Raw genomic sequence first — 24,803 nt, 5'->3', positions numbered from 1 at the left:
TGTGTGTGTGTGTGTGTGTGTGTGTGTGTGTGTGTGTGTGTGAGAGAGTGTGTGACTTTAAGCTTGTACTGCTGACCATCAGCAATATTCTTCCAATCTGCTTTGTCCAGTCCCATCTCATTGATGGATGAGCCGCTCAATCCAACCGTCAATACTGTCTCTTGGTGTTAGTATGTTTAGTTCGGGATCACTTTGAGCACATTTCTTTCACATCGTTGGAGTATTATCCCCGGAGCTAAGACTCTAAACTGACGTATTACAGCGAGTTCTGATCAAAGGACTGAGGGTGTTTCGTGGTGTTGGTGTTGCCTTTATTGATTCATGATAATAACTGCTGGCCTGTGCCTCGGCCCCTCTGTCTCCCCGTGTCAGAGCATGTTGCAGCCTCACCGAATTGTGCCGCACGCTCTCGATCCCGCCTCCCTCCGCCCGTCCGTGTGCATCGAGCGTGTCACCGGAAAAACCAGCTCGATATCCCCAGAGGATGTGGAAACTCCGGCGCTCAGCAGCAGTCAAGTGTGTCGATGGTGCAGAGCGGCCTATCTGTCTCTCCGTGTCGGGATTTTGTTTGTTTTATTTCCACATCTAGCTGACAACAATGTAAAGGGTTGTTGTTGTTTTTTATTGCCAACACTGTAGTTTAGTTAATGGCCTTTTATTAGACCTCCAGTCCCAATGCTTTTGGATTAAAGAAATTCATTTGGCAGTAATGGGGGTCCTCTCCTCCCCACTCTGTGTTCTGCTCAACATCCCAACCGAAGCCTTCCAGCTCTCACCAGTTGTCCTGGCTCATGTGATAAGTGTGTGCCTTCCCCCCTCTTCTCTCAAGTGAAACCCCAGCAATCTGTCCGCTTTGTTGCAAAGAAAGATCCCCAATCTGGCTTTGATGATCTCATAAATCCGGGGGGCTCCGGAGCGCGGTGAGGGCCGGGGCTCCGGGATGACACGAGTCTAAAAAGGATGATCAGATGGCTTTATTGGCCAGGAGAGTAAGGGGGCAGACCGTCGGGGGCCTTGTTATTGGCTTGATTTATCCGCAAACACCCCCCCCTCGGGTGTCATCTTCATCAGCTCACCAGCGTCATCGCAGCAGAAAATGTGTTGATGCTGTGTTTGTGCCCCGTGTGGAAGCCAGGATGTCGTAATTCTAACCCCTTGCCACCTGTCACACACCTTCACGAGGCTCAACGTAATTAGTGATTTGTTGCTTAGATAAACACAGTTGTGGATCTGGCAAAGGCCCGTGCACCATGTGGATGTTATCACAGCAACATTTTAACTGAACATTGAAAACATGTTCTGAGATTTTCACAGATAAGATCTTAATTCAGTTTATCCAAAGTTACGACATGTTGGTCATGGACCTTCATCAGGTACCAAATAAAGATCTGCAGTGTCTCTATCTGCACATTTTTTCTGTAAAATAATTTGATGGGAAATACAAAATAGACTGTTGTTATGAAGAGAAGTTGAAATGGAGGAATGAGATGCAGATAACCTTGAAGGAAAACAAATCATACAAAATAATGCAATAATCCAACCGCTGCGTTCTCTCCCAGTGAATGAAAGTAAACACGGTGACTTCAGCTGTTGATTGCACAGCAATAGTGTCACATTCACAATGTAGACACAATTACTGTGGATTATACTGTATATTTGTACAGCCAGATAATGTATGAAACATCTCTCTGTTATTGTGACGGTGTTAAATCGATCCTTACAACCACTGTCCACGATGGTAAATATCAAAGTGAACATTTGATTTATTTTTCTGGTAATAACTAGTTATTCTACACAAATAACTTCTCAGTGAAGGAATGCTACATGGTGGTTTTGTTTATATAACATTACACAGTGTAAGTCCTCAGCTAGACACTTAAAAATAGCTATTTTTTTTTACAACTATTTGAGTAAAATCCTGGCAGAAATTATCGAAGAAGAGCTGCACGTAATAGAAAACAAATTAAGAATCGCATAAAATAAAATATTATATAAATGTGAAATGGAGCTGAAACATGAGTGCGCCATAAACAGTTTGTCCACTTAGAATATATATTGGTGTGAATCAGGATGGTTGGATATTCCCACATCATTTCTATTTACTAACTTTAAAAGTTTAAAATACCAATTTAATGAAACTCACAGTCGAGCATTAACATCAGTCGACGTTATATTTGACCCGATGCCTCCTCTGAAAGCTCTGCCTAATTTACCGTAACACTGTGAATACATTGTGAATTTAAGTTGAAGTACTTTTTAACCTTGGTCACAGAGACAACTAAGTAAAACCCCATTCATTCCTCCCACCGCTGTCACCCTGAGCATGTGGGAGAATCGTCTCCGGGGTCGATTAGTGATGAGTAGCTGCTCCTCTTTTCTTATTCTCATCCATTATGCATTAAAGGAAACCGAGGAGAAGGTCCTCAGCGGCCATTTTGCCAGAGAAACAACATTTCAGCCTTAAAATAACACCGGATTAGAGGAGCTATTTCTGTACCTGAATAGATGGTGGTTGCTTTGCATAAACATGCAGAAATGTTTAGATGTAAATACAGCCTGTTCTTTCTCTTTATAGAGGAACCAACGCAAAACAGATAAGGTGGTTTAATGTAGCATGAGCTGTAAGACAGTGTGTGTGTTTCAGGTCATGAAATGTGTTTTTTAATAGTTTGGTAGTGCTTTATATTGAAGGTTCTTGTAATAAGCGTTCATTAATAGGTAATAAGGCCTTCATAAGTGCTTATAGGATGCTTATTAACGTTGTGAAGTATATGAAAGTGATAGTAGCATCATAAACACATTTATTATTAGATTACAATGCATTTCATAAGCAGTTTATAGACTGCTGAAGAACGATGATAAAACTCTTTAAATTGCTTATAACAGCATTACAAACACATTTACTGAGTTTAGCTGTCTGCAGGTGTCGGGTCCGCGGCTCTCTGCTACATCTCGTCTTCAGTTGGATCTAACAAAGGCAAAAAAGCCCCAAAATAATCTTTAAAAAACTGTTGGTGTATAATAAAGGATTTATTAACCAGTTAACTAGTAATGAAATGCATAAGTATGTTTTAATCTTAATAAAGCAACAAAAAACGTTCGTAAAGGTTTAACAATAATATAAAAGGTAAATTAGTTAAACGTAATAAATGTGTTGTGCTATTATAAACAATTATAAGAAACTCTTTTAGTAACTTCCTTATTAAGCAGTCTAAACTGTTCATTTATTGTCAGTGCTTATAAATGTCTTATAATCTAACAATAAACTTGTTTATAATGCTATTACCACCTCAGTAACAATGTTAATAAGCATCTTATAAGGACTTTTTAGAGCCTTATTACCTATTAACTAACATTTATTACAGGGACCTTCATATAAAGCTTTACCAAGATGGATAGTCCTTCAGATTTCCATTACAAAGACTATGAGACAAGTACAAATGATATGAAGGACTTTTCATTTCTGTCTTTTGTTGTTATTTCTAAGCTTGTAATAATTAACAAAACAATGTTGAAGAGTCAGAGGTTTCATGCACAGAAACCAGGCCAGTAGGCTCTATCAGGCTGGTCTGTATCAGTTGACATCACGGGGACAGACTTCTTTCTAGCCTAAAAGGGCTGATCTCAGATTACTGAACACAACACACGGTTACATAAACGTTCGGGCTTTAAAGCTTCCCTTTCTGAGATAAGACGGTGTGACCGGGCTGCCTCGGTGATGAGACGGCTGACGGGATTTCTCTCATTGATCTCGGTGTGATGCAGCTTCTTTCAGAAAGCCGTCCCGTTCCCAGTTCAGAATTAACGCAGTGGATGATTCAGTGCTCTGAAGTCGATCCTTCGGTAATGGCTCTCCAGTGGAGGTGGATTAAAAAGTCACATTTCACATTCGAGCATAATGCCAAAGAACAACTTAAACACAAAAATCTGCTGCCGATATGGATGCTATCTTATCATCTTCAATTAATCTGCTCCAGTCTCATCAGGTGAAAATCGCCTCCTCCACAGTTTTTAATATGCAAATGCTAAAAATAAAAATCCTTCTCTGTGCCGTCGGCCACCCCCACACTGTGAAAGATTAAATATTCATGATCTCCATCGTTACTTTGCATTGCACTTCCAAGATATTCAGGAGTGAGCCTCCAGTGCCTTTGGTTTATGACACTAAATGAACTCTTATTGCTGATTATTTAGCATTATTGTGGTACAATGTACAGCCAAATAAATGTGTAAATAAGTTAAGAGTTGTGTGTAAGAAAGGGGGAGCAACCAGTAAAAGGGGAGAGCATGTGGTGGTGATTTTAGTGTGGGCGGATCAGGAGTTATGGACCCCTGGGGTCCCACTCACATCTATTATTCATGTTTTAGAGGGTCTGATAGACACTCAACCTATGTTTGGTTACAGTCCTTTTTATAGTCCTTATTATTCAAGCATTACGAGCACTGATGTATCACAAATAAACAATGTATAATGAATTCTAATGATGAGTAATGAAAAAACAATCTCTCTCCATATTTGCAAATTAAGAAAAAGGCAGTACGACACATTGAAATACACACTTGCATAGTAACTTTTACAGCAATATGCACCCATATTTATAGCTCTATTCTGTACTTTTATTTTCATTTTAGTGCAGTCATAGCTCTTTATAGTCAGCTTTTTACCACCGGTGCATAAAAACTTAAAATAGCTGGGTTAGCGGTGGATATTCTACCAAATGAATTATTAAAATGTAGATGCAGCAGTTAGAAATATCCCTTCATTCCTTCCTCTGGTGCTAAAAGTGGAACTCCACTTAAGATAAAGGTCGGTGTAAGTCATGTGGAGGTCTTTATGAGTCCTCGCAGTGATTACTGGCAGAGATGAGGGTCCCGCTCTATTGCAGTGCATCATGGGTAATGTTGGAACCAGCGTTTCTATAACTTGACTGCTTAAAGGGAGACACTACAGGCTTATTTGCCACATATGGCAGAGCAGTATAATACTTATCCCTCAAGAACCCTTCAAGGAGCCGTGCAGCAGTTGTGTTCCTATAATACGTCACTGATTGCGGTTCCGTGCATGTTGATTACGTCTGCAGGTGTGGAGGGGCACCTTAGCCAGAATGCGATATCGGCGGATGAGAGCGGCCCTCGTCATCCTGCAGGCCTACAGACGCTACAAGGTGAGATCTTACGTCCGCGAGGTCAACCGCCGCTTCAAAAACGTCCGATCCATGAAGGATTACGGCAGGCATGTGAAGTGGCCGACGCCCCCCAAAGTCCTGCGCAAGTTTGAAGAGGCCCTCAGGAGCATCTACAACAGGTAACATGACTTTCTCTTTCACTGTGATATCTGTGTGATGGATAAAGGTTCTTGCTTTTGAAACACAAGTAACAAGCCGCTTTGTTCAAACTGTTCAAAAATAAAGTAAAACTACCTTTAAATGCTACTCATTCTCATTCAAAACAGAGGCAGAAAATGAGCTTTTTTTTGTTAAATAAACTGTTTTTAAATTGCTATCTGTTGAAGAAAAGCCCTCTCCTGTATTGGCTGAACTAAAAGTGGGTCTGACCCCAACAGCTGGAGACAACGCATGTCCTCGAGTGCTGTTTTACATCCAGATGAGTCCGTTTGAAGCCACTTGAACACATGTTTCCTTCTGCCTCGGGCTCACACTGGGCTCATTGATTTTTCTTCCTCCATCAAAGACTCATCACCGCCTTTCATCCCGACGTCTGTTTGTCTGCTTCTCTCTATTTGAAGCCGGGCACCGTACGAAAAATAGCCTTCCCAGAGAATGATGTTGGCTGTCAGGATGTGTGAGTTAAGGGCCAATAAGTACAGTACAGCTGGGGTCCAATGCAGTCCCGCTGTATCGCCCCCGCTGACCCAACTATCAGAGTCTCAGTGGAGGCAGTCGATCCTCCTCCGCTCTCAGCTCTCTCTTTGTGTTTGTGTGTTTACCTCCAGGTGGTGGGCATGGACACTGATCAAAGGCCTCTCTCCAGAGGAGGCCCTGCAGGTGAGGGCCAAGGTAGCCAGCCTGGAGGCCCTGAAGGGCCAGAGGGCCGACTTGGGGCTGCAGAGAGCCTGGGAAGGAAACTACCTGGTGAGTCGGTGGGATGGCAGCATTGGTAATATAGACATGGGACGATATGAAACGTTCATGTCACTTTTATCCTAAGCCAAAACAACTGTGATTCACCACATTATTCTCATAATATAGTCTCAAAATGTGCTTACAATAGCACTAAAAGATACTGGAGTCACTTTACACTTAAACAAATGTTTTAATGCATCACAGATGTGACGCCTCCTTTTTTTTTTTTTTTTTTTTTTTTTTAAGTGAACATCCTTTTTAGTGAAAAACAAACTATCTTAAATGAGGTAATCATAAGGTGCCCCTGCAAAAATATAACAACATATTGTGAGTCTGTTCTTTTTTACGTTTTGGTGTTGCCTCTCTTTTCTAAATGTTGAAGAATATTTACATACATTTTATGACACGAGTCAGCTGATTGGACTAAAATTCAAACAGGTTCAAATTGTCTTTTTTTTAACATTTCACTTTTTGTACAGATTAAACAAAATCTGTGTTAAGCAGAGAGCTTCGACGGAGCCAGGCTAGCTGTTTCCCCCTGTTTCCAGTCATTGTGCTAAGCTAAGCTAACCAGCTTCATATGTACTGTACAGACGGGAGAGTTTCAAGCATTAAAAAACGCATATTTCCCAAAACGTTGAACTTGTCTTCTAAAAAATATGTGATATATGTGAAAAATTATTAATTGAAATCTGCAGTGAGAGTACATCTAGTTTGGGAGATGAATTCCTTTAGATTAGCGGCGTGTTTTAAACGGCTTTTCTGTGTTTTCTTTGTGTCCGACAGAAGCGAGACAGCCCTGATACGGCCTCCTCGTTCTCACTGGTTTCCAGCGAGCTGCAGCGGAAAGACAAATTCATGAGGATTTTGTTCTCCGGCAACGTGCGCAAGGTAGGGAGGAGGCTTTTAGAGCATTCATCCACTCCTAACCACAGTCACAACATGCATCCGTCTGCACAAACAAAACAAACCCAACTGCTCGTGGTTGTTCTCGCCGTCTCCCTGCAGGCTGTTGAGATGTGTCTCTTGTCCTGCAGGGTGAGTAATGAGGAGCTTTGTGTTTTCCCAGATCAACCGTTTCCACAAGGCGGAGGACCGGGCTGTGCTCATCACTGACCGCCACCTCTACAAGATGGACCCCCTGAAGCAGTACAAACCCATGAAGAGCATCCCCCTCTACAACGTATGGAGCACTCCGTTCCTTTAACTGCTTCCTTTATTGCAAACACAAGGCGGTAAACACAGGGCGGCGCATTAGACACAGTTTAGTGCAGAGGTTTCACACTTTGGCTTTATAGAAGGAGAGCTCTTCTAAACACTGTTTAATGTTTCGCAGGTTAGAATGAAAAGGGTTTATGCAGAACAGCTTTTGATTTAAATGACATGTTAGACACTTCAAAATGAAACCATGAATCCTATAAGCTCAAATTAATGCTGCAGAAAAGCCGTGTTCTGATTCATCTAAAGTGTCAGTTTTATGTCAAAATATTTATTCATGAATGAGATGAAGAAACTTGGCTTTTGACGGCTTATGACTCTTTTGTGAACAGAGACATGAAGAGAAACAACTGTCTTTTTATCAGCAAGGCAAGTTTATACAAAAGTAACTCGAGGTGCTTTACTTCAGATTAGAGGTTTCAGGGAAGTGGTTTAACAAATGATATCAATTTAGATATGTGTATATGGAGTAGCGTGTACAGTGTTTTGGTTTTACAGTCATCTTTTTTTATCCTGCAAGAAATTATTATTAATAAGAAAAAGTCCCACGTAAAATCTTTCTGAAAATGTAAAACAATAAGACGATTGACGGATTGACAGAAAAACGTATTAACTTTTTAGATAATCAATTGACCGTTAAGGTAATTTAACGAGCAAAAATAGTAAATATTTGTTTTCTTAAGCTTTTTAAAAGTGAGGATGTTTTCTTTCTCATGTCATCTTTAATTGGATATCTTTAGATTTTAGACTACTTGACCTTTTATGACATTTTCTAGACCAAACGATTATTTGATTATGAAATAGTCATGAGTTGCAGCCCAGCAGGAGCCTTTCGAACATAAATGTTCCTTTTATGCAACAGTGAGACATAAAGTATATGATATTCTTGCACTCCTAGTTGAGGTTTACATTTCCTCTGTGCATCCTGCTGGACGTGAGAGCAGCTGAATTATCTCCGGTTTCCACATCTCAGCAGCCCGTCCTGTGGCAACATGTCAATATGCAAACATCTCGTTCAGCTCCACAATTGGCTGCTTTTAATTCATATTCACACTGTGATCGGCCCATTAAAGCTGCCACATGCACACAGCACATGAGGCTGTTTCCATGCCATTTATGTTGCGTTTAAGCTGGAATGTATTTATTTTTCTCTTGTTTTCTTCAATTTTCTTCAACGGTCCAGTTGGCAGATGTTGTTACCAGGCTAACTGTTTCCACCTGTTTCCAGTCTTTATGCTAAGCTAAGCTAACCGTCTCCTGGCTGGAGTATCGGTCTTCTCATATAAAGGCTTTTACACTTTTGTATTCATGCGAAATACTATCATACTATACTATACTATGACTTTTTTTTTAAAGGCCTTTACTCTCGGCAAGCATAGAGAACACAGTAAATCCTCACATAAAAGCTGGTATTTAAATAATGAGTCTTACATTATAGCTGTGAGGTGGCCTGCGTGGAAAGAAAGGGGGTAAAAAACATTTGGACTAAACCAAAGTCTCAAGCAGCCCTTTAAAAAGCACCGCTATGTTCTCTCTCTTGAAGTCATAAAAATCAAGCCTCACAAAAGTATTTATGTTTCCTCCTCAAGAAAACAAAGAGAGAAGAGAAAAGCAGCGTTTCAATGAATGCGTAAACAAACCATTGATGATATTTCTGATTTAACCAGCTCTCTTATTGTTCTCTGCTATGAAACATGCAACGCTCACGCAGTTTATTTGCACCGCTGACCTTGGAGGTGAGGCGGGAATGAGACAGGAAGTGAAGGAGTAATGCGTTATACGCCCGTGTCGTCTGGTGAAATGAGTGAGATATGAGGCCGGTGGTGTGTGCGGGGACAACTGTGACGAGACGCCCCGGTGTTCAACCTGACAGAGTGACGAGAGGGAATTAGAGGAGAGCTTGGAGATGGACACCCGAAGCCTGTAGCGCTGCATCTGGAAGTGAAATGGGGAGATGGAGGGGAGGGGGGGGGGGGGAGAGAGAGGCATGATTTTTAGTTATTGTTCATTCAGAGAGTCACACACACACTGAGCCAAGTCCCATACACCAGGCATATGGAGAGCCGTCAGTGTTGTAGAAGGACGTATAGTATGGTTTGCAGCTTTCACACATTGACAGCGACACAACATAAGTAGCAGAGTACACACACGATAACCAGACAGCAACCTCCAGGTCTGAACAGTGAAGTCGATGCTTCATGTGTTAAAGCTGCATTCTCTCTAGTGTCCACCAGGGGGCGACTCCTCTGGTTGTATAGAAGTCTATGAGAAAATGACTCTACTTCTCTCTTGATTTATTACCTCAGTAAACATTGTAAACATGATTTTGTGGTCTCAATCTCTAGTTTCAAGTCTTCTTCAATACAGCATGATGTTCATTTAGTACATTATGGTCCATTTAGAGTCAAACAGACCATAAAGCAGGGGATGCTTTAGGGCGTGGCTTACTGTGATTGACAGATTGCTACCACAGGCGTTGTCCGGTCTGGGTGTTGTCCGTGTTTTTTTTAACCGTGAAACAAATATTTTGTGTCTGTTTTTTTACCTAAAACAATTCATAATTTGTTGCATTCTTAAAGGATAAGTTGTGATATTCAATGTTTTTTTTTGTTGTCAACAAATCCCATGAGAACAACAGATTGATCCTACTAACAAGTCTGTCTGTCCAAAGCCTGATATCTCTTCTCCTCTGAGCCACAGAGCTCCATTAAAAACACAACAGTGAGCCTCACTGTTGTTCCTTCATCACCATGAACACAGACGCTGTAGTTTATTGTGACTCAATCACACACACACCGTTGTTCTGCCACAAATACTCACTAGAGCACCAAATGTGGATTCATCCGCTGTGGAAAATAGTCCCCAACAATTTTTTTTAAAGGAAATGACTGAACTATATTTGGGAGTCCCATTGGTTTCTATTGAAGATTTAATATTTTTTATTCTTTTATTGTTGTTTTTGGACTTTTCATGGGATTTGTTGACAATGAGAGAAGTATAGAAAATGTGCATCATTTAACAGCATTTGGTTGCCAAACCCAAGAAGTTATTCATCCTTTTAGTCACAATCACAACGCTGATTATAACCGCTGACCTGCTGTATCTCTCACACCTGTGGCCTTTTTAAATGTCAATCTGAGTGGGCGGGTGAGGGAATTGGTCAAGGTGAAAAAGTGAGGAAGACGTGGAGAGAGGAAGAGGGGTGAGGAGGAGATGGAGATGTGCTGGAGGCTGAGAGCCACGGCGGCACTATCGATCGTAGGAGGTCAAACAGAGGGGAGAGCAGTTAGCTCACTGTTGATTAGCACCGATGGGCTAAAACCACAGCGTCCCCTTGGCTGCCCGATACTGAGTGTTTACCGCTGCTCCTGTAGGGCAGCATCAGCGCTGACAGATGGTTAGTTCTACAGTGAAGAGTCGACTACTGTCCGCCTAAAGGATTTATACGCCAGTTAATGCCTGCGCTGCAAAAGTGCGATCATTCGACTCTGTGTGTTCTTGAATAAAACGTATCCCGGTGAAGAAACGGTGAAATATCCGTTCTGCACCACTGACTGGTTTCCCTGTTTTTCACCATCTTTTCTTTTCCACCCTCCACCTCACCCCTCTCCCTGTGTAGTGCTGTCTCTCTCTCTCTCTCTCCTCCCGTTGTTGTCATGCCAACTTCCCAGGAGACAGCGTAGTCATGGATACCGGGAGGCAGGGCAGATCAGCTGATGTCTGGTGTCTTTCAGGCGTGTGCACAAATCGCTCTCCTGTATGTGCACTCTTTTCCTGTCTTTTTTTTTTTTTGTGATCCCTGCGGCTCTGGTTCTTTTTTTTGTTTTGTATTTTATTGACCCGTCGATCGCTTCACTTCAGTCTGTTTCTTTCAACACCTCCCACAGCTGCAGTGAGACCGTATTTCTTTATATAGATGAACGGTTTACATGTGCAGGCTATTCGTAACCAGGGGGTGGAAGAAAAGAAAACGTCTGAAATTATGCAAAACACCGTACGCGAGATCAGGATTAGAAGGTGATGAAGCATAATTGTGTTAATAAATTCATCTCAGAGGCGACTTGCAGGCGGATGATGTGTTTTTGCCCCGTAAACATCTCTGGCTGGTTCACTGATGCCCTCACAGGCAACAGCCTCGCTCATTATATCATATTTATTTAATCACACTTTGCTCCCTCTGCTTATTCCCCCCTTCTATCTTTACAGGACTGTGGGGATGTGTTATATAACCGATAGTTTGTTCCTGTAACAATACACCGGGAGAACCTGCTGTACATGTTATGTCCTCATGACAACTGCAGAGCAGAGGGGATCACACCAGAGAGCACTTGACCAAAACCATCGTGGTCATATTGTTAAGTAGTTCTCTCGCAAGTGCTTTCACCAAAATACACCCACTTGTGTGTGTGTGTGTGTGTGTGTACTGTTTAGGAGCATGGCTTTTCTAAATGCAACATTTTGGTGCAGTCCTCCTCAAACAAATATGTAAATTAGCAATGTCCTCCTTGAGCCAATCGGTGTGATTTAAAAAGACAACATAGCACGACTGTGAGATGCATGATAATTGTTTCTGATATATTTAGAAGTGTAATAGAAAGAAAAGAATACGTGGCCCTTTTACAGTGTGTGAATGTCTGCTGTCGACTAAAGTCATGAGAGAAACGTGAAAATCTGTTTTTATTTGGTAATCCAAATATTTGATGCAAGATCAATCTGCAAGACAAGTCCACCGGCGGTCAGTTTGAAGTGTCGTCTTCTCTGCACTGCTCTCATATGGCGGATACCGCTGATAATGCATCGTCCACCTTCCAGTTCCTCCCAAGCAAATATTGTTAGCTCTGTCAGCACTGTTGCCGTTGTTTGTACAATTAGCGATGTTGGCACCTTTAGCTTCTAGCAGCTGGCTCAGCCGTCGCCATGTTGAGAGCCGTGTGGAGGCAATCACTCAATCGTAATCATACATTCAAACTCGTTTACAAAACACGATGACGTGTTCGTTACCATTTGTTTCACATTTGCACCATAATTAGGACTTCAACTAAGCTGCTGATTATTTTCTCGATTAGTCATTTTGTCCATGAAATATAATAAAATAGTGAAAATGTCACAATATCGTGAAGTCAAAGGTGATTTACTCAAAGTGCACGTTTTGTCCGACCAGCAGTCGAGAACCTAAAGATATTCAGTTTACTATCCCATAAGGAAAGGAAACAAACCTGGATGGAATATATATTGTACAATCGAACATGTCTAATTTGATGTCACGTAGTCTGACATGCAATAAGCCTGCAGGATCCCCACTGTCTCAGTGAGTAGGAGCCTTTTAGTTTTCAACACAAATGAGTTGGACTGCAGTAATGAAAAACATCCTCCTCCTCGAGTTGTCTCAGATTTGCCAGAGGAACACTTGAACAGATGGCTGGGCAGATAAATGCCTCGAACACATTTCATACTCAGGGTAAAACTGATTTGGGGAATCAAGACACAAAAAAAATTACACAAGGAAATTAATCCGAATGTATCATTACCCAACTCATTAGAACACCGACCGTCGTTCCAATCAATTAGGCCTTTAATATAAATGTAAATGTAATCGGCTCCATGTAATTAACTGCGGGTGGGTTGCTAGACAGAGGGGCATGGCTTTAGGCTTTAATTCATGGTGATTACGGTGAAGTGTTTGTTTTTCGACAGTCGCAGGCGTCATGTTGGAGCTAAATAAGCTAGCTCTGTTTAGCCGGCGGATGCAACCTGTCTCAGCCCGTCCTCCCCAGATGGAGAGTTTGTCTCGGCGTTGCAGTCTGCTGAGTGGATATTAACGCCCCTGACTGGCTGCCCTGTGGCTGTTTCCTCAACACGCAGCGCCACAGTTCAGCTCGGAAAGACATATTAAGAGAGAAATAAATGGCTGGATACATAAAGGCAGGGAATGACAAAGGAGACGAAGGAAAGCTAAAAGGAAGAGAGATAATGGTGTGAAAAACAAAGGAATGGGGGTTTAATGAGCTCCTTTTCCTCCTGAGATGTGTTTACCTATGAGGATATATTGGTTTCTTCCTGTTGTCTCCTTAGAAGACCTGTTAAGCTAAACAGTCCAACCGCAAAACTGGGATTCCCCCTTCAGCCTGGCAGCTCTCTGTTGTTGTGTCATTTGGGGGCTCTGGGTGGAAAAATTCGATTGGACCTTTGGGATGCTAATCAATGAATCATTACTGCAAGTGCTGATTTAGGCCTTGAGTGGGAGAAACCCCAGAAAACGAGATACTGAGAACACCAGAACAGTGTTTGCTTTGGCTCAGTTTCAATGTGAAAAGCTCTTTACACAAAATGTAACCTTGATGTAGCATGTAAAATAAAAACAACTTCCTTCTAAAGAAGGTTAATATATAATGCTTCAAGTTAGTTACAACATCATTGGATTGGATGTTCTATAAGCTCTTGTACTGTGTATGATTTTTATGTTCTTTGAGTTGACGTCAAAAGGTTTTTGGTCTCCCACTCAAACGATCTGCTTGATACTCAAAATTAGGCGGCAACCTCCGGTTCTGAAAAGTGGATCCAAAGCTTCATGTCTTAAAGCTGCATTTTCTCTAATGACCAGCAGAGGGCGACTCCTCTGGTTGTATAGAAGTCTATGAGAAAATGACTCTACTTCTCTCTTGATTTATTACCTCAGTAAACATTGTAAACATGAGTTTATGGTCTCAATCTCTAGTTTCAAGTCTTCTTCAATATAGCATGATGTTAATTTAGTAAATTATGGTCCATTTAGAGTCAAACAGACCATAAAGCAGGGGATGATTCAGGGCGGGGCTACTGTGATTGACAGGTTGCTACCTCAGCTGTTGCAAAAAGCCAACATGACGACAGCCAAAATCCAAGATGGCAACGGCCAAAATGCCAAACTCCAGGCTTCAAAACCGTACTCAACAAACCAATAGGTGACGTCACGACGACTACGTCCACTTCTTATAAACAGCCTGCGCTCCAAATACCACAGGTCTCCTTCTTTTACTTCCAGTGGAAGTTAAACGTGAAGAATTGGCCCTGTGCAACAACCCCAGTGAATTCATGTCCTTTGGGTTTACGCCACCTCAAACGACCCGATATGCATTAGCCTCTGTGTCCGTATATGTGGTGTATTTGTGTTTATCTACAGTACAGATGGTTATACGACTCTATGTACATGTTTATCTGTGTTTAATTGTGTGTCCCCTCTCTCTCACACTGGCCCAGGTGACGGGAGTGAGCGTGTCCCCTGGGAAGGACCAGCTGGTTGTGTTCCACACCAAGGACAGCAGGGATCTCGTGGTGTGCCTGCAGGCCATGGTGCCCGCCAACGAGAGCCGCATCGGGGAGCTGGTCGGCACCCTACTTAGCCACTTCAAGAGGTAAGTGATCGGGGGAAACAATGGGCAACAAGCGGAGGTAGAAGCTGATTTACTAATTTATCGACAGGTACCTTGATATTTTCAACTGTTGAAAGAGTGCTGAATGTCTTAAAATGCTTTAAAACATGAACTGTAGTTTGCTGATTAAATTCACTGTGGTTGACACTAAGGGGAGGATAGAGGCCTCCTCATATTTTCTATTTAGTGCAAGAGCATATTGACCCCACTTAAACCCAGTGCTCTTCATTTAGTTTACAGTTACAGAACAAGATGTAGTCTAAAATAACGAGGACATTCATGTACAAGTGGAAAAAAACCTTCTCACTATGTCCAATCCAACAGTACTGGCCCAGATGTTTGGTGCTGACTGATGTGACCTGTTGCAGCAGGATTATGGGGCGGATAGAGTGCACGGTCAGCTGTCCTCACTTGAACCCTAATATTCATTTAAGCTGAGCTCAGCGATCTCTGCAGGACAGGATCCTGTGAAGGCCGGCCTTCATTTTGTTCCTAAGCAGAGAAAACATAAATAGATTTAGTCCCTCAAGCCATCAGTCGCTTCCTTTTACCTTCTGATTCACTGAGGTTCACTACAGGATGAACTATTTAACCAACTTTAAATAGCATAACTTAAGCATAGATTAAAGTCTGTGTAGGACGGATTTGTCAAAAACACAGGACGTTGACTTTACCGTAGTTTTGTTACGTATCTTCTGGGCTTTATTACAACCAGTGACGTAGCTCCAAGCGTCGTAATTCTACGTAACAAACGTACTTATTTTAAGACGCTGTCACACATTGTTAATTGTGTCGTATCGCAATATTTAGCCAGTGTTAACGAGTACTGTTTCCTATCAGTACAAGCAGCTTACACATGGTTTATAGCTGCACATCAGCAGCAAACCTGAGACTCCTTGAATTAATATTTCTTCTCACAACCCTCCAAAAAACATCATCTAAAACAGTAGCTCCAGCAAAACCATGTGTGTGAATGAGGTGATTTCATGCATGACTTTCATCCTGTGGTTTAAAAATCCCAGGGAAGGATGAGTGTGTCACCTCAGCTCACATTGACGTATACACACACACACACACACACACAAAAGGAAACTAAATGTTCTTGAACTTCAGGAGGTACGTAGAAGCTGTGGGTCTGTCTGATGCACCGTAGAGAACTGTAAGTCCTGCATTAGAGCTTCAGGTTCCTGTTTGTTGAGCTGTGGATGTCAGACGGCTTCAGGTTCTTTGTTCTCTTTACTGCAAAGACAAACGTTACTTGTTCTAGTCAAACTTTTTGTCGTTTATACTTTGACTGATTGGAACTGATTTGTCATTAAATCCAGCTGTACTGCTAAAGATAGCTAGATTCCCCTCCTACCTGCTTCATTCACTGGTTCATCCTGTGGGCCATACATTATTTTATTCAGGCCTAATAACCGGGTGATTCATGTCTTGTGTTGTTGTTTTGTCATTAAAAAGTATTGGACAAATCAAAATGACCTGATTTTGTCACTGGATGAAAAGTCACATTTTGTATTATTTATCCTCAGGGGATCATGAATATCTGTACCAATTTTGTGGCAATCTGTCCAATGGTCGATATTTCATGGCGTTAGAAGCAAAGTCAGGGGATCACGAAAACGTGATTAGGATTCATCCTCTGGGGAGCATGAACAACATTTCATTGTAGTCCATCCAATAGTTATTTCGGGATATTTCAGTCTCTGACCGTCGTTGCCATATCGATTTCTTAGCTCCAGGAGCAGCAAACATAAAACCCAAATCCACATCACATTCAACAAGAACAATGTCAACACCAGAACTCTGTCAATCCAAAATAAACAAACAATCTTGTAATAAAGTAATCTCACGAATAGAGCTGTGGAAGATTTCCACCAAAACATTGCGGGGAATTCAGATCAGGGAGTAAAAAACAAGAAGTAATTTGTTTTCAGATCTCTTCTGCTGCTGTGATTATCCGTTTTAATGACGCATGATTCTAGATCACAACATCTCTCAATATGACTGATTAGTGAACCCACTGCGCCACAATAGTCGGGCTCATGAATTGATTTGTGTGTGTGTGTGTGTGTGTGTGTGTGTGTGTGTGTGTGTGAGGGGTGTGTGTATCGTGGGGGGGGGGGTAGTCGAGGTGTGCTCCGTCCTCGCCATCCTGTGATGGTGTCTTGTTCCATTGTTGAGCCCATTTTCTCTGTATAGGTGTCTGGCTGAGAAAGGCCCGGGCCTCCTGTAATGACCCTCCCATGTGCGTTGCATGCCGACTCATCCATCACCGAAACAACCCTGACAGAACAAAGAGCATGCCGGCATGTGATGAAGTGTGTGTGTGCATGGGGGGGGGGCAAATCCTGAGAAGCAATCTGCATGTGGCCGCGCTGGCGTTTGTGTGTCCGCGCCACGTGATCTTCCGCGTGCAGCGTCCCCGCCGCTGCAGCTCCCTGCAGATGTGGCTTTAACCTTTATCTCTCCTTCAACATGCTGCACAGTGCACAATATGCACAGCAGCGAGCGAAGGGAGGGGGGGCAGCTTACAGCAGCAACAAAAGCAACACTTTATCCTCGTCTAAGTGACAGCGAGGCCCAAGCAGAGTGACACCGCCGCCGGGAGTAAACCCTCCTCTCCTCGTAGCTGCGACTGGATGCTTGAGGTTTAAGACAGTTTCTAAATCTGTTTGGCGTTAATCTTTTTTTTTTTTGGAATTTTTATTTTGCGAAGGACTGGACTGGTTTTAATTTTGAGATAGTGTCGAGGCAGAAACTTATCAATACGTTACTAAGTTGCTTCGAACTGAAGCGACGCAGAGATTTCGGCATCCCGTCCATAAGAAGATAACCTTCTTATCGGCCATGACGCACCAGTTGTCTGGAGAGATCCAGAAATACTTCATTCTTATTTTGCATAAAAGGGAGGCGGGGATTAGATTCCCATGCCTTCAGCCTCCCTCCTCCCTCTCTCCCTCCATCCTTCATGCTCCCCTCCTGCATGCCGTTTTTTTTCTGCTTCCTATTTTTGTCTGTTACCTCTTTGTACTGCTCTCACTCTCATGAACCCCCCCTCCACTTCCTCATCTCTCTCTCAATCTTCCCCCCTTTTCCTCCCCTGGCTCCCCTCCTTCATTTCTGGAGAGGAGGCGATGAAATATTTAAGGCTGTGGTGCTGTTGAGGCCTATATTTAGAAGAGACGGAGCCCCCCCCCCCCCTCCCCTCCCTGTCTCTCTCGCGTGTGTGTGTGTGTGTGTGTGTGTGTTGACATGCGCGTTACGCAGCAGTGACTGCAGCACTCCCTCCGTCTGCTGCCAGAATAGCAGAGCCAACACTTCAATCTGTCACGCGAAAGAGAAAGAAATCCTCTCCTCTTGGTTACCACAAATTCTCGTATATAGAATTGTTGCCTGTTTGAAATAGGATTATAGAGACGAGTTTTTATTCCCAATTTACCCAGATGTCATGAGTATAGTCATCATATTTTGATAAGATGTCTCTCTGGTTTCTGATCTGTTGTAATTTGCTTGTTGATGCTTTTTGCTGTAAATCAAACTGCACTCTTCCTACATCTCAGCGTGTTGTCTTTACAACCAAACACACGGTTGCTTGAGTTAAATGTTACATAATGAAACATCCTCTCTCCTGAAAAAGATACGAGTCTGAACAAGCGTTATTTGATGAGTTGAGTCAGAATGTGTTTAGATATGATGAAGAATCTCTTCCTTTTGTTCACATCGAGGTTCGGCTTTCTGCAGTAAATCTGCTCGTCTTTCCTCTTACCATCAGGAAACTATTGTCCTTGTTGTCCTCACTTCACTCTTTCTTTGTACGTTTTAAAAAGGTTCAAATGATCCTCCAGCTCAAGTTAAGACGCTGTCACACATTGTTAATTGTGTCGTATCGCAATATTTAGCCAGTGTTAACGAGTACTGTTTCCTATCAGTACAAGCAGCTTACACATGGTTTATAGCTGCACATCAGCAGCAAACCTGAGACTCCTTGAATTAATATTTCTTCTCACAACCCTCCAAAAAACATCATCTAAAACAGTAGCTCCAGCAAAACCATGTGTGTGAATGAGGTGATTTCATGCATGACTTTCATCCTGTGGTTTAAAAATCCCAGGGGAGGATGACTGTTACCTCAGCTCTCATTGACGTATACACACATACACACACACACACACACACAAAAGGAAACTAAATGTTCTTGAACTTCAGGAGGTACGTAGAAGCTGTGGGTCTGTCTGATGCACCGTAGAGAACTGTAAGTCCTGCATTAGAGCTTCAGGCTCCTGTTTGTTGAGCTGTGGATGTCAGACGGCTTCAGGTTCTTTCTTCTCTTTACTGCAAAGACAAACGTTACTTGTTCTAGTCGAATGTTTTGTCCCTAATCAACAAACATCCCCTCTCCTGAAAATGCTACGAGTCGGCCGGCCACATGACCTGACAAATGTCCTGATCTAAACTAACAGCTCATTTGTAAAGCAGATTTGGGGAGGGCCCCATGAACTGGAACTTTTTAGGGGCCCGTGTCTGTGGTGCGGATGTTATTGATGGATTGACAGCTTGTGGGACGGTATTATCTCCATGGTTTTGTAAACGATGGTCCAGTGTTTCTTTACACTAAAGAAGGAAGCATTGAAGCACCTTTCCTCTGCATTGAGAGAAGTCCACCACCTCTCATCAGGGTAGATACTTCCAGATCATTTCACTCAGTTCAGAAGATTTCACCGCTACGATGATTAATGTCGAGGTGTAACACCCGATATCTTCAAATGTCTCGTGGCTTTATGAGTCTGTGAATGCGTTTTTACTTGATCTGTCACTTCCATTTCTTCTCATTCAGCTTGCCAACGTTTCTATTTGTCCATCACACACTTCCACTCTGCTTCACACCTTTCCCATTGAGATGTGAATGTAAAAATAGCTCCGTGTTGAATTATTCATTCACGCAGGTGTTGAGCTGCAGTTTACAAGATTGCGCTCCTACAAATGCAACAGAACATCATTCTGACGCAGAAATGTTCTTGTTGCTAAAGAAAAGTGTGTTGTTGTTTCTCTCTCCTGCTCTCTGTGTCAGTCATGACCTAACGACTAAGTTTCCCTGTAACCGACTCCTGTAAATCCCCGGTTCACGTTGTCGTTCCTGCGTTGAGTAAGCGGCTGGAATAGGTTTCTCAGAAAAAGCACTGAGGATTGTTTCTGTAGCAACAGCTCCGCCGACTGCTGTCAGTGTCCACAGTGATTAATGAAAAAACCCTGAGCAGTAGTGTGTGTGTGTGTGTGTGTGTGTGTGTGTCGGGAGTCATTGACAACATTTGATTAACTCTTGCTGTGCACTGTGTGCATGTTGGTGCAGGGAGCAGAGTGATGGTTTTAGTGAAACGGTTGACTGATTAACGGATGGAATGAATTCATTTGTTCATCATTTCAAAAGTTACAATGCGACACCTGACTTTCAGCGAGTTTTTCTTCGATGCCGTACTTTGAGAAATAATGACTTTGAGAAGATTTTCTGTAAAATGTTGACCAATCACAAGCGACTGTATTAAAACTATTCCGAAATAAAAAGTTTAAACACAATTTCAAGGTAGAAAAAGTAAACAAGATGAAAAAATCTGAGCTGACATGACAGTTTGTACCACCACAGATAACTGACACATTTTAATCGTTACCAAAAATGTTTCGAGGTTCAATATTCAGCAGTGATTGTGATGAATTATTAATCATTTTTTACTCATATGCCCTGAGCTTAACAGCTTTTACAGCTTTTCAAAGGTAACTATTTGTTGTTTTTCTGTGATTAATATCATTTGAAATGAAATATCTTTGTGTTTTTAGATGTCACTTCAGTTCTTTATTGTCCCACTGGGGGACATTCGGCCTGCAGTAGAGCACAGATAAACAGTGACGGAGCACGCAGTAAAATAAACAGGGAATTGGACTTTGGGACGCTGGTTTCTTAACTTTTATGGACTAAACAAAAGATTAACGGTGAGCCGGGTGATTTTGCACTCTGAATACTGAAGTAGTAAAACTATAAAGTGTTTTAGAGGAAACAAGAGAGCGTCTTTCAGCCGTGTCAGCAGCTCTGTGAGGCTGTACACGGCAAAATGCTAACGTCAGCATGCTAACATTTGCACCGTGACAATGACAACATGCTGATGTTTTTCAGGTGTATTGTTTACCATCTTTGTTCAGCGTATTAGCATGCTAACATTTGTTCAGTGGCAGTAAACACAAAGGACAGCCGAGGCTGCTGGGAAGGCAGTTATTTCTGAACCAAAGCCCTGGACGAATGTAAATGCTGTCCTTAAGATAGCCTGAAAGTTATTACAGTTCATCCTGAGATGGGCGACCATGTGGAAACCAATGGCTGCCTGGAATTATGCACCAATCCAACATTGTTAACTGACTTACAGACACGTTGCCGTATATAAAACCACCGAGAGTTAGAAAAATAAACAGCCAAATATTTTTGCAGCATTTTTATTGTTTTTTTTAATCACAGTAATAATGTCAGGCTGGCAACCACTGGATTAGGCAACAGTGAAATGAATCAAAGTTAGTTGCAGCCCTTGGTGATTTATATTCTTAAGGCCCACGGTGAGCATGAAGACGTCCTCCGCCACTCTAAACCGTCCACATCTGTCTCTGTGACAGATGTTTATAGGTTTACCTCCCTCATATCTGTCTCCAAGCATCCGTTCATCCGTTCTTACTGTCCTCTAACCTCCACCACCAGCCTTTGTCCTTCTGTCTCCCTCCCACTCGCTCTTACTCTCCCTCTCCTTCACCTCCCTCCTCCCCTCTCTTACAGTATGAGTCAGCAGTAGTGTGCAGTGCACAGGCCTTCATTGATCTGTCAGAGTGATGTGGTCATGTCCTGTTTCTGCCCTTGCCTTCTGCCTCCCTTTCCCTGAAGACCTGAACGTTTAGCCCCCCGTCTCCTCCTGATGCTGCAGAAGGGATTTGGGAGATGGCTAAGCCGGACTGCTTTAAGGTTGAGGTAAAAGAGGAGGAAACACAGAAAGCGTTAGTGAGAGTGTGTCAGTAATAGTGAGGTGAGATGGAGGTGGAAGGAAGAGATGGGGAAACGATGCAAAAATGATCCGGAGAAGGAGAAACGAGATGTAGGAGATGTTGAGCATTAAACACTTGTATTGATCTGCTGAAGTTAAGGTTCAGGTGACCTATCAGGAGTCACATCAGTCTGTCAGCCTCAGACATGTACCAGTGTTAACTGATGACGGCACGACCATTTTCAAATGCGTGCGGATTAATTATATATTGTTTTATTTATTTATTTTTCCCTACTCTTCCATGATCTCTTATTTTAAAGGACATGGTGAGATTGAGAGTGTGCAACAAACAGCTCTATAATTAGAAGTAATCGTACTTCACAGCCTGGTTGTGTTTGGAGGTGTTTTGTAAAAAATGTGAAGAGTTCCAGCATGTTCAAGCCAAAATATTGCTCTTTAAGCTGCGTAACACAACGATAACAGCATTTATCTCCATACTGAACAGAAATCAATGGCTTCCTGGGATTAGGGATTCACCAATCCAACATGTTCTCTTGTGGTACAAACTCAGATACCTTAAGTTAAAGTACTGATCCGATAACTGCTCTCTTTTTACCCCTTAACATTTTGAATGTGTATTGGAACTGATAGAGGAAATGCAACAAAGAAAATGTATTTAATGTGGTTTGGTCCCATCATGGCCGATACCCGTTCCTCTGAAAAAGGAGAGTATCGTCACAGATCCGCCTGTAAATGTGTTCAAAATACATGAAAATCTCTAAACACAACAGAGCAAATGGTTCACTGTGATGTGAAGGAAATACATCTGCTGTTTGAGTGCTTTCACTGCAGAGAGAAATGAATATTTAAAAGCAACAAACTGTTAAATATATGAGAGAGAGAGAGAGAGATTGTTTTGTCTTCCTCACCAAGGTCACCTTTTCTGCTGAATCAAATATTTCCGAGTGATAGAAGTGGGTTCCTCTCTCCTCCTTCCCTCCTTCTCTATTTCCTCTTTCTCCATTAATCTCCCTCCCCACTGCTTCTCCCTCCCCCTCTTGTTTTTCACTCCACATCCACTTCTCCTCATCCTCCTCCCTCTCACTCCCCTTCCCTCCCTCTCTTGCTCCCTCCCTCCTTTTCGGGGGCGCTGCGGATGCAGTTCCCATGGCAACGGTTGGATCGGTGTTTTGTCCGATACGTATGCGATCCATTAATAACGCCGCTGGCTGGAGATAATAGCGGCACTTCTCGTCCCAGACCACAGACACAGAGCGTATGGTGTGGAAGAGGGAGAGATGAACAAGAGATGAAATGTGTGTCAGAGAAAATCAGCACAATCTTGTATTTCATCTTTACTCTAAAGACGATTAGAACAGGTTATCAGTCCTCCGTGCATTCTTGTGTTTGCAGCATTCAATATCGAAACCTGTGGAGAACCGAGACGTCTGTGATCTCCTCTACAACATGACTTTACTTTGAAGAACTCGGCTTCTTTTGTTAAATTAAAAAGTGTTTTGTAGAAAATGTCTCAAAGTACGGCATCAGAGGATTGTTTGGTATCAACAACAAGGTTGACAAAATAAATGACAAAATTCTCTTTCTGGTGTTAAGTCACCAAAGGGTCTTGCAGGATAAGCTGTCTGCATCGTCGTTTTATAACTTCCAATTTGCAAAGTCAAATTGGAATGAGAGTTCACCGATTCTCTCACACACAGATAATATAAAGCGACTGGTACTCGGAGTCATTGTGATGGAGTCCTGCTCGTCTCAGTGGCACCGTGCTGCAGCCGGGGGGGGGGGTGATGGCGAGGTGTGTGTGTGTGCGTGCGTGCGTGCGCGTGCGTGTAAGTACACATTAGAGATAATACTTGAATGTGTGAGAATGTGTCAGAGGTTGTGTATGAATGCACGAGTGTGAATGTGCGACTTGGTCTGACCTACTTCTCCTCTGCAGCCCCGAATCATCACTGCCTTCCCCTCAGCGAGTGTGTTGACCTGCTGATCGCACCATGTTGTGTTTTCATTATGAAGCACAAGCACAGAGACACGTGCTGGTGGAATAACAGGCTTCACCGTCAAATTACTTCATTAGTCCGTTTGTCCATTTTAACTAACAGATGTCACCATGGAACTTCCCCTGTTGATCACTTACATTAAGACAAATAGTTTTTGCATTACAAGTTTTCTTAAATGTTATGTTTAAATATGCAAATGAGGCATTATCTAATGGTAACCTTTGGTGAATTTAGGAGAAATCTACAGAAGCAAAAAGACAAAATTGTCAAATAAACATCTAAATGTGTATTTTGGATGTTTTATTTCCTCTAGTCTGAAAGAAAAATTGACTAGTGCATAAAGAAACGTGTTTTGCCTGTAGTGTCTGGCCTAAATTGAATATGCGTATTTGGGTTTGGCAACGTCGAGACATCGCTTTGGGCTCTGAGAAATCTATTTTCTGACGTTTCATAGATCAAACGTTAGCAGAAAGCTGCTGATAGATCTGTTGCATCATCTTCCTCAGCAGACTGCTCTAAAGATCATTACATCCTCCGGCATCGCAATAACGCATGAAATCTCATCATACATGTGAACAAAATTGCCCTCTTGTAATTAGCTCTGACCGCTTGACAGATTCTGCACTCGGGGAGATTTATAAAGCCTCGTTTCAAACGGGAGGAGGTACAAGTGTGGCTGGATTGACTAAAGTTCACTCTCTTTACGAGGATAATTTTTGCACGGAAAATGCTCTCCCTCTGAAGTTTAATTGCAGCCTCAGTTGTTATTATCAATATTTGGAATGCCATTAATGAGCGTTTCTATTTCAGGATCTTTATGATTTCATTACTGAGCTTCTTGATCTCAGACCAAATCCCAACTGTGAACTTTTCCTTGTAGCCTCCCGCTCAAATGCTAAACGCATTCAAACACAGTCGCAGTCGTTGATTGCGTAATTAGTCTCCGTGTTAGTGAATCAGATGCTCATTACAAACAGATTGCGAGTGCAAATTGAGTGAAAAGCTCGGCTCAGATTCGCCCCGAGCTCTCGTGTCATCGATTAGGGCCCTCGTCGTTTTCCC

General features: G+C 42.4%; 1 protein-coding gene across 1 annotated transcript in view; it reads left to right on the top strand.

Annotated features, from left to right (window-relative positions):
- Positions 1-24,803, top strand: part of myo1d (myosin 1D) — an 81,383-nt gene that overhangs the window by 43,374 nt on the left and 13,206 nt on the right. The window contains exons 17-21 of the mRNA XM_031844023.1: positions 5,082-5,305; positions 5,954-6,092; positions 6,870-6,974; positions 7,153-7,266; positions 14,538-14,692. Of these exons, the coding sequence (XP_031699883.1) occupies positions 5,082-5,305; positions 5,954-6,092; positions 6,870-6,974; positions 7,153-7,266; positions 14,538-14,692 (737 nt within the window). The remainder of the gene's footprint in view (positions 1-5,081; positions 5,306-5,953; positions 6,093-6,869; positions 6,975-7,152; positions 7,267-14,537; positions 14,693-24,803) is intronic.

Source organism: Anarrhichthys ocellatus, unplaced genomic scaffold (genome assembly GCF_004355925.1).
Source record: "Anarrhichthys ocellatus isolate YVR2014 unplaced genomic scaffold, GSC_Weel_1.0 scaffold4, whole genome shotgun sequence".
NCBI classification, from domain to species: Eukaryota; Metazoa; Chordata; class Actinopteri; order Perciformes; family Anarhichadidae; genus Anarrhichthys; species Anarrhichthys ocellatus.
The sequence above is the reverse complement of the archived record's forward strand: the minus strand, read 5'-3'. Positions and strand labels throughout refer to the sequence as shown.